The sequence below is a fragment of the Trachemys scripta genome, unplaced genomic scaffold, assembly GCF_013100865.1.
Source record: "Trachemys scripta elegans isolate TJP31775 unplaced genomic scaffold, CAS_Tse_1.0 scaffold_40, whole genome shotgun sequence".
Classification (NCBI taxonomy): Eukaryota; Metazoa; Chordata; order Testudines; family Emydidae; genus Trachemys; species Trachemys scripta.
The window spans coordinates 76,598-86,715 of record NW_023260527.1 but is presented as its reverse complement, the minus strand read 5'-3'; the positions used below and the strand labels follow the sequence as shown (position 1 = coordinate 86,715).

At 60.1% G+C, this 10,118-nt stretch overlaps 1 protein-coding gene across 1 annotated transcript in view; it reads left to right on the top strand.

Annotated features, from left to right (window-relative positions):
* Positions 1–1,484: 1,484 nt before the first annotated feature.
* LOC117870579 (signal transducer and activator of transcription 5B) overlaps positions 1,485–10,118 on the top strand; it is a 33,921-nt gene continuing 25,287 nt past the window's right edge. The window contains exons 1-3 of the mRNA XM_034757775.1: positions 1,485–2,060; positions 8,945–9,082; positions 9,944–10,100. Of these exons, the coding sequence (XP_034613666.1) occupies positions 8,955–9,082; positions 9,944–10,100 (285 nt within the window). The 5' untranslated portion in view covers positions 1,485–2,060; positions 8,945–8,954. The remainder of the gene's footprint in view (positions 2,061–8,944; positions 9,083–9,943; positions 10,101–10,118) is intronic.

Below are 10,118 nucleotides of genomic sequence, written 5' to 3'. Positions count from 1 at the left end.
CGGCTCAGGCGGTGAATGCTCCGTGGTGGTGTTGGTTTGTCTGTGCGGTACCTGGGGTAACCCTGGTAACGTGAGAGTGCACCGTGCATGCAGACAGGGCACGTCATGCTGTAATGGCGATTCTGGCCCGCTGATCTCTCTGAAGCAGGCAGATTGTAGAGTTTAGGCACAGTTCATTTAACACCTTCCCCCCAGTGCTGATGGTTTGTCCAGTTACAAGTCATGTAGGACTCATCCTGGCGGGGTGAGTTACCCCAGGACTGCCTGGCCCGGGAGCAGCTGCTGGGGGTGGGTTTTGGAGGCAGGGCCGGCACGCATAAGTTCATAGCTTCCCGGGCCAGAAGGGCCCCCCTGCATAGCACAGCCCACAGACCTGCCCCACAATAGTTCCTAGAAAAACTGGTGCCTGCAGCCCTCCCTCACGGTGCAAACAAAAGTGGAGGATGCAGGTGGCTGCTGCGGGCTGTTGCTGTTGCGGGGAAGGCTGTGTGCACACCGCAGCGGGGAGCCTGCGTTACCTGTCGTTTCACGGGGGCTGAGCCGCGCACAGGCTGAGGGCGTCTCTCAGAGGAGAGTTCGCCTCACCACACCTCACTTCTGGGCAGCCAGGCTCAATGGGAATCCCCGGTCACAAGCCCCGCTCCTCAGGGGAACTCCAGGCTGACTCAGAGGGGGTGGGGGTGGGGTGAGTGGTGTCTCTGTTAGGCGGTACCATAACTCCCTTGTGCTAGGCCCTGTACACACAAGACTCAGCTGCTGGCCTGGAGTCTCTTTTCTTCTTCATCCCTCCGTTCCCTTCTTCGCTTCTCACTGCCAGGTGCCAACAGCTGCACAGCCGGCCTGGGCACTTCAGCGTGGCCCAGGCCCACTCCAAGAGCCTTGGTTGTTTCATTACCCACCTCGAGTGGATTCTGTGCCCGGCTGGTGCCCTCGCACAGGGACTTTGCTACCCGAGCAGTACCGTCCCGTACTCAGGGGATTCTTAGCTGCTGGGCTGCCCAGGCCGACACAGATTCTGTAGGATGATCCCTTCAGCACGGGGCACTTCAGAAGTAACATCAATGCACCCCTGAAAATGCAGCCACCTCTGGGGAGGGGACGGCAGACTGCTGAACAGATGTGGGGAGAAAGGCTCTTCGGTCCAGGCAGCTGTAACCGACCCCTCCACTCTCCAAGGAGCCCAGTGTCCATTTGGAGAAGATTCGAGTGTTGTGGTTTTTTTTTTTTTTTAATATTTCAGCTGGAAAGGCAGTCTGGTGCCTGGAACTCTCCCCCTTGGCCGTTGAGAGGTGAGAGGCTGGGTCCGTCCGATCACGCTTCAAACCTTTCGTCTGAAAGGTAGAGAACTCAGGTTCCAGTGCAGGAATTTCATACCTGGTGCCTAGCCCCCTAAGCCATCCCCTTCTGCTGGGATACGCGTCCTTTCACTTGGCTGCCAACTGGGCTCCTGTGAGTGGAGAGCAGCCCTTTCTTATGACTCAAACAATTTTGTAGCACTGCCAGCCAGCTGAGCAGAAATGCCAGGCATCCGAGAACTAACTGCCCAGCCGTGAGCTGACTCATGCTGCAATAACCACAAGACGCAGTAACCAAGGTAGCAGTGATGCAGGGACACCCCCGAGTGCCCGTCTCCTAAGGGTGGTTTGAACGCTTTCGCTGGAGCTGCCCTGATCCCCCAACCCGCCGGTGCAGCCCAGACGTCACAGGTGAAGTGCTTCTCATGAGGAAGGGGGAGCTCAGAAGCCAGTCGGTCTTCATTATCTGAACACTCCCTGACGGGAGTGGAGCCAGAAATCACAGCTTGTAAAAGAAACAGACGCCTGCGTCCAAGCCGACGTGCACAGAGCGTGGGAATAATCTTGAGAAGGAATTTGCATCCCGAGTCCCAAACTGGGATTCATTTGTGAGTCCAGGATCTTACCCGAGTGCCGTGTTCCGGGACACCCGCGGGATCTGCGGGGAGATGAGCAGCCTGGCTAAGGCAGACGTCCTGGCTATGCCAGCGACAGCCTGAGCCGCACGCGAAGTCTTGGCAAATTGCTCCTGGTTCTAGTTGACAGGTAAGTCCAGCGACATGGCACTGCTCCCGACCAGTGTGTAAGATGCCAAGGCAGAGCGCAGCCAGGGAGTCCAGTGGGCAGAAGCCCCGACTAACGTGAATTGCTGGGCTAGGGGCCAGGTACCTAACCCCATTTGGTTTTGGAAAGGTGCAGGAGATTTGTGCCAAGGAGCAGGACCGGGTGATGCGCTAGAGAATCCAGACTTGCCAACTCCCCTGCTCGCCCCCTCAAGACCATTGAGAGAAGGGAAGTGGCTGGATGGGATGGAGCTGGCTGAGCCGAGGAGGCGGCCGGCTCGGAGTTCTTGCCCTGGGAAATCCCGTCTGAGCAGGGAAAGCCCCTGGGCTGTGGCAGGGCCTGTACACTGGTGAGTTCCTGCTTTGTGCCTCACTGGCTCCAGCTGATCAAGCCCCTGTGGCCCCCCCGGAGCGAGGGGAATTGGGCCGCGTGGCCACGGGGGCCATTATTAAAGTGCCACCCAGGCCTGTCTAATCCGTGTCTGGGTTTATCCACGACAGGGGCGCTGGCATTAATAGCAGAGATTAGGCTTCCCCAGGGCTTGCTAAGCCGCCCGGTCGCGTCCTCCCGGCCGGATTACTGTCTGCAGAGCTGCTCCTGCACGGGGGCTCTAGGCACGGCCATGACAGCCCCCGCCCCCACGGCCGAGCCCCCGGCGGCTCTGCTCCCTCGGATGATTGTGCATCCTCTTCCCACAGCTCCTGCCCTGGGAGAGAGAGGAACCACTGGAGCAGCACATCCTTCTCCCACGAGTCCAAGGAGACGTGCTGCTCCCTTGCAGAGAGGGGCATGGATAAAGAGTCTAGAAACCTGTCCACCCTTCCCCTTTTCTTAGGGAGCGGGGGGGTGGGTGGGAAAGGAGGTGGGGAGCCAGCCCAGAGCAGAATTGGCCTGTAGCAGCAACACACATTGCATAGTGCAGGGCTCAGCACAGACTTGACGTGGAGTGTTCCTGACGGTGGTGGCCTCCCAGCTTGGGAAGTTGGCCCCAATTTTATGTTTGTTGCTCTGCGGCAGTGGTGGGCAACCTGCAGCCCGCACCGCTTCCCACAGCTCCCATTGGCCGGGAACAGCAAACCGCGGCCACTGGGCGCTGCGGGCGGCCGGTCAATGTAAACAAACTGTCTTGCGGCCCACCAGCAGATTACCCTGATGGGCTGCGGGCCACTGGTTGCCCCCCACTGCTCTGTGGGTTGGCAAAGCTTTCTGGCTTCCTCACATGAGAGATCAGCAAGTGAAGGGAGCCTTCTGCAATTGGAAGGGAAGATAATCGAATGTTGCAGAGAAACCAGGATTGTGCCTTTCCCAGAGTAGATTGCAGCGGCTCGTGCTGTGTTTGGAATGGACTTGTGTGAGGAAAAGAGGCTCTGTTGGAATTCTTCCTGAGAGTTTTATAACCCTCTGCAGTAGTCAAGGGGCTGGTCCTGGTGCACCCTGTAGGGGTTGAATGTAGCAGAAACTTGCAGATGGTCTCAGGGCAGAAATCCAGTGACTCCCCATTTTGGATCTATAAATCTTTTCCTAGGTTCCTCGCCCAGGAGGAGCCATTGTGATCCTCTCGTCTGAGCTCCTGTGACACACCAGAGACCTGCCCCCAAATCATTCCTAGAGCAGATCTGGTTTGCAAGTGACTTGCAGAAATACCCTGCCATTTGCAACTTTCGCCCCAGGAGCTCAGGAACCAGGCCAGGCAAATCCTATGGGTAAACCGAGGCAGAGAGGCCAAGTAACTTGTCCACGGTGTCCGAGGCAGAGCCAGGAAGAAAACCCAGGTGTCCTGACTCCTTTTCCTCCATATGTGAACTGACCTAGCCCCCTGCTGCTTGCCTGCGCCCTGTGTAACAGCCTTCTGCTGTGGGCTCGGAGCGCTTTAAAAAGGGAAGGAAAGTCAGTAATTGAAGTAAACAGAAGCTGAAGCCACCTGTCCCCGCATGGCCCCACTCCCCTCCCTCTGCCCATAGCTCAGCATTGCTTTCCTTCGCAGGGGCAGCTGCTTGGGACCTGCGGGCTGACAATTGCTGAGACAGCCCAGGGTTAAAGTGACGGCTACTCCTCAGGCCTGGCCGTGTAGCTGCTTCATCTATTTGTGGTGGCCAGTGGCCGCCCTGCGTGTTTCTGGGAGGCGTCGGCGGCCAGGTGCTAGCTGTGCAGTGCTTGGTTTGATCTTGTGGCTTTTCCTTTTGTCCCCAGGGGCTGCCCCCCTCAGGGAGTGTCTGAGCCGTTTAGCTGCATTTGGAAATCCCTAATCCACGGGGGTGTTGGATTCACGCTCTCGGACCAGCCCCTTTCTCGCTGGGCAGCTGGCGCCACGTCTCTCCCCGGTGCCTGCTGCAGAGGGGTGCCCACGGGGGCAGCTCCCGCCCTTCAGGAAGGAGGAAGCCTGCTCTAGTGACCTACTTGTCTAGCTGCCACAAACTGCTGCACAGCAGAGACCCAGCCCAAGGTTAGCTGCTCCCTGCTCTGGGCTGGCAGGCTCCCGGGCGCTGGTCCGCAGGAGAGAGAGAGACACACAGAGATCCCTGCAACTCCCTCCTTCGGACAGGCCCCTGGCTGGGTGGGTGCTTTCGAGACCAAGCTGCAGGTGGGGAGAACCCACCCCACTTGGGGCAGTGCCAAGGACTGTGCCACCCTCATGAGACAGGCAGCAACTGGGGTCGGAAGGGGCATGCGGTCTCTACCCCACCTCGCTTCACGGGCGTTACGGCTCATTCCCACACCCCCAGGAGCTCCCAGGTCTGAGCCCCTCCCTCCAGCCCCATGGACATCTGCCGGCGCTGGTCTCTTGCCTCAGCGCACGTCCCGGCCGGAGCTGTGAGTTCCAGCTCGGGTGGACATACCCCCACTCGTGCGGATTGAGCCAGCGTGCTGCGAACGGCAGGGTAGCCTCAGCAGGATGGGAACACTGCCCGCCCGAAGCACAATCTCTTGCTGCCTGGCGTGTGCGCGGCTGTTCTTGGCATGCTAGTTCTCGCCATAGCTAGTGTAGGTGTATCCCCCTGAGCTGGAAGTCTCCCCTCCAGTACCCATCGTCACGGGCAAAGGGCTGGGAGCCCAGAGCTTGTGGGTTCCAATCCTGCCTCCGACACAGATTTGTTCCACAGCCTTGGGCAAGTCACTTAGTGCCTGCCTCCATCTCCCCAGCTGTCAGAGGGGGCACACTGACCCTGTTGGCAGTTCCTCAGCCTGCAGTTGTGAGGCACTGGCAAACCGAGAGGACGCAGGGGTCTCTCTGCCACACACGGCCTAGCCCATGTCACGTCCCAGTCACATTAAAGCCAGAACTGTAAATCAGGATTAGCCGAAAGTGCTAGTTTCCAGCTGTTTTCCTTTTGTTCCGTCCTCCCAGATCAAAAAATATAAATACCTCTTGGGCAAGGAGCATGGCTGTAATGTGACCCTCTGACACTTGTGCTGCTGCCGGCCCCACGAGGCCTCGCGCTGGCGCTCCCAGCGAGCGTGGCTGGATCTGCGCACGGCCGCGCGCTCGCTGCAGCGGCGGGGAGGAAGCTGCCAGGAGCCCAGTGCTTGCTGTTTGGTCTGCGAGAGGCAGCTGACATTTTGGAAGGAAATAGCTGCTGTTGGCTCCTTCCTGTAGCAGGGCAGCCCGTGGAGCAGCAGCGCTGGGCTGTCCCTGCGGGCGCAAACCCTTTGCCAAGAGGCAGGATCCCCCTCGGTGCCCAGGGTTGGGGTGCCCAGGTGGCTGGCAAGGCGCTGCCAGGGCGTTGCATGGGGCAGGGCAGAGCGAGGAGAACACCTGTTCCTGCCGTGAGTATCCCCTGCACTCGGGGAAGGGACCAGCAGCTTCTGACCCGGCGCCGAGAGAGAGATTTGTGGCCAGGGCCACTGCTCCGTGCTGGAAGGAGTGAGTTTGCTGCCCAACTAGTAAAAGCCTCCTAGGCCTTGGACAGATGCTGGCACGGACAGCTTATGAGTGACATTCTGTGCAGAGTCTCTTCCTGAAATGCATCCCCACCCCAGGCCTCTCACGGGTTCCCTGGGCAGAGGCCACGGGGACATGCGCCCATGTGTTGGCTGGTCGGAGTCCTGCTGCCTGGCTGGCTGGCAGAACGCAAGGGGAGCTGTCGATGGGGTTGTCTGTGTGTGTGGGAGGGTGAGTGTGAAGCAAGAATGAGAGGAGCTCTGATTTAACCATGTCCGGTTAATGCCCACTAAGCAAAGACTGCAGCTCCCTGGGCAGGAGAGCTGGAGCGATCATGGTTGTGCAGGGCAGGACTCCAGTCTTAACATTAATGCCACTCCCTGGGCCCTTGGATCTGAATTTAGCACTGTCTCCACCTGAGCTGAGCTGGCAGGGAGCCAGCCCCATGCAGCATGGCCAGCAGGTGTCTGGCTGGACTCGCTGTAACTTCGGGTAACGTGCCTGCCGGGTAACGGGTGTTTCGCCCGAGTTAACGGGCGGTCGGAACCGCAGGCACCAACGGGGCAGGGAGATGAGGATGGGGGCTCAGGGAGATGCAGGAGACGCATGTTTATGCAGCGCCGGGGGGGGAGGGATGAAGAAACAGCCCCCGCTCTAGCATCCTGGGAATGCTGTGTGTCTACAGGAGACGCCCGCAGCCCGAGGTGGCTCAGTCTCAGCGGGGCTCATCTCGGTCAGCCGCCAGGGAAGGCGAGTCCTGTTAACTGCACTAGGAAGCTGCGTCTGCTAAAGGAGCAGGAGTGGACAAGTGCTACAGTCGCACGTCCCCTGCACCGAGCTTGTCTCCTGCCCTGCCTTGGTGGGGCTGCCAGGAGCGCAGTGGGGAGTGCTGGCTGCAGGCGCATTGGCTAGTTGCCCAGGTTTAGCCTGTGGGGTGAATTTAAACCAATTGAGTAGCCCTGGTGCAACCCCTGTGTGGACATTTGTTTTGGTTTAGCTTAAACCTTGTCTGGGTGAATCTAGACCAAGCGGCGCTTAGCTCAGAATGGGCATCCCCAGAGCTCGGCACTGGCCTACCCAAACCAGGGCCAAGTCATGCCGTGGGCTGAATGGTGCGTGTCCCCAAGGCAGACGCGCCCTCATCGGGGCACTAGCTCAGCGAGAAGAGGGAGGCTGCGTGCTGGAGAGAGCTCACCCGTTACTGCTCCAGCTCTGGCTACCGCCGACCGGGGCTCGGTCACCCCGTGGGAAGCGGGCCCAGGATGTGTTGTGAAGCGAAGCGTGTGGAGGAGGGGCTGAGGGTGCCGGCTATTCGCGAGTTCTCCCTTTAGACCAAGGCAGTTAACGCCAAAAGGGGCTCGCTTTACTTGCCAGATTAGGCCATCCAGACCCTGGGCCCCCATGTGCACTATAGAAATGCAGCCACGTCGGGGAACCCAGGTACAGCCGGGCCCCAGGGGGTAGCACAGAGCATTTGCCGTACACCTGGAGCGCCTCGTCTCGCGCGCTCCCGAGCCCTCCGCTTGCACACGGGCACATAGCTGGTGTTGGCTGGTGGATACAGCTGGGCCTCACGTCCCTCGCTGGAGCAGGGCTGCGTGCCCCTCCGGCTGGCTGGCTTCCCTTCAGGTAGACGAGCCTCCCCCTGCCAGGAGAGCTAAACCTCCCCAAATGCGCCTTCGGCCTCCCAGCCCCGGGCCTGGCACTCTTCAGTCCCCCCCAACCCATCTTGATGTGGGAAGGGGCTTCCCCTGGCTGGGACCCCCAAACCAGTGCAGGTGGCAGCACCGGCCTGTCCCTAGGCCTCCCCAGAAACCCTGTCCTGTACCTGCCCCACTGCCCCTCCACCCGCTCTCTCTCCTGAGCTGCAACTGCCTTGCCCAGGAGCCCTTCTGCACCTTATATTCCCCAGCAAGTCCTCCCAGCATGCCTTGCATTAGCCTACAATTCCCATGACCCTCCCTAGGAACTACAGTTCCCAGAATTCCCTCGGTCTAGCTTGACCTGGGGTTGGGCCATGCCTGACCGGACAGAGCTCCAAGGGGATGGTTTGCATGTGTTTCCCGCACCGGCGGGTGGAGGGGATTCATGCAGCATGGGGGGGTCAGGCTCTAGCTATTCGAATCCCTCTTGGACCGTGAGAAACTCCCTCTTGGCTTCAGCATAAGGATCCAGGGGAAGGGAAGGGGTGACCCGCGTGCTAAGCTTTGTGCGTGGGGCCGGCTCCTGGGCGTGAAGTCAAACCCGGCACCGCCACCGCCCCTGCATCGCTCGCTCCGCTCTTCGGCAAAGGGGCACCTGGTTTCCTGAAAGCGGAATCAGTCTCTGCCGGGAGATGCCCCGCAGGAATTCCTGCCGGGATGAGGGTGTGGTGGAGGAGGCGGCGAGCAAATGGTGTTTGCTCCTTTCTCGTTTGGGGAACCTGGAGCTGAGTTTAGTTTACCTGCTTCGTTTTCACCAGCACTCCTCCGGGTGAGAACCCTGGCCCATGTCTTGGAGAGCTCAAGGGGACTTGGGGGTCCTGTCTGAGAGACGCTTTAGGGACTGCTCAGCCCCTGCCCTCTGGAGAGCCAGGCCCTGCCGGGCCTGCAACAGGGCCCCAGAAATTGGGAGTTCCTGGGTAGAGCTGGACCTGAGCTTTGATTTGCCCCATCTCCCCGGAGCAGCATCTGTCCCTTTGGGGTGGTGACGCTTGGTGGCTTCTCCAGTCGTTCAGGGACACTGACTGGGCCAGGCTGGCGGTCAGCTCCTGCTGCAGGTTCCCTCTGCCAGCACCTTCGTCCCCTCCCTTTCTTCACATCCCCTTCTGGAAGTAGATCAGATCCTGTGCCCCGCTGCTGAGTGACTAGACAGGAAAGGGCGTGAGGGAGGCAGATAAGTTGCTTTTCCTGTAGGCACGTAGCCCAGAGAGACAATGGCCACTGAGCTTGCAAATCCTCAAGTAGGGGAAGAACCTTCCTGGGTAACTGTCGTGTGCCTCCACCAGGTTCTGACCGATGGCCCTGTGGATCCAGGCCCAGCAGCTGCAGGGAGAGGCCCTGCGCCAGATGCAGGCGCTGTACGGCCAGCACTTCCCCATCGAGGTGCGGCATTACCTGTCGCAGTGGATCGAGAGCCAGGCATGGTAGGTGAGCCCGCCCCGCTCCATGCTGTTGTCACCGTGCTAGTGAAATCTCTTCCTCCAGGGGCTGCACAGTGGAGCTGGGGGGGCGGCTGCTGACGGGGCTCCTTGCTGCTTGCAGGAGGTTCACCTAACTCCCCTCTCCTCTTCCCCCTGCAGTACGAGGGGTCTAGAATGGTGCTGCCACATGAACGCTGCATCCCGGCTCTGTCCCCAGGCTGGGGCGTGCGTCCTCTGTCAAACGCTTCCCACCCCCACCCCACTGTTTGTTTTATCAGTTAAAAAAGGTAAATGCTGCTTTTGGCTATGACAGAGACAGGCAGCACGGCCTAGTGGTCTGAGCACAGATCCGGGGCCCATTGCCGGTTAGCTATGCCTCAGTTTACCCTTCTGTAGGCACGCGGGTTGCACTAACCAGTCATCACTTGTAAAGCCTTTTGCCCAGTGCCGTGCATCAGCCTTGCTAACTTTGCAGCCGCCCCGGTCGAACCTCAGGGCACTTAGACTCCCCGTGAAGCTGCCTCGTGAGGGATCCTGCACGAGGGGAGCTGGCAGAAAGGCATCAGGGCTGGGCTCGCAACTTCACTCAGCCCAGACAGTGACGAGGAGTCACCCCAGGAACACTCGGCAGGTCCCATGGTGGGGCCAGCGGGGCAGGCTCAGGGCGGGGCTTTGCTCCCATTCGCTCTGGGCTTTGTGTGGCGGGTTGGCTGGATCGTCCCCGTTTGCTGAGGGACGGACACACCGGGGGGCCTTACTGGCAGGGGTTGGGTTCCCCCAGCAGATACAGTCCCTGCGCCGAGCTGGGGCGGGCAGGTCGGGCCCCGGCTGAGCCCTGCCCCCCACCTTCTCTCTCTGTGCCAGGGACTCCATCGACCTCGATAACCCCCAGGAGAACCTCAAAGCCACCCAGCTGCTGGAGGGGCTGATCCAGGAGCTGCAGAAGAAGGCGGATCACCAAGTGGGCGAGGACGGGTTCCTGCTGAAGATCAAGCTGGGGCACTATGCCACGCAGCTGCAGGTCGGTGCCCGGAGCCGC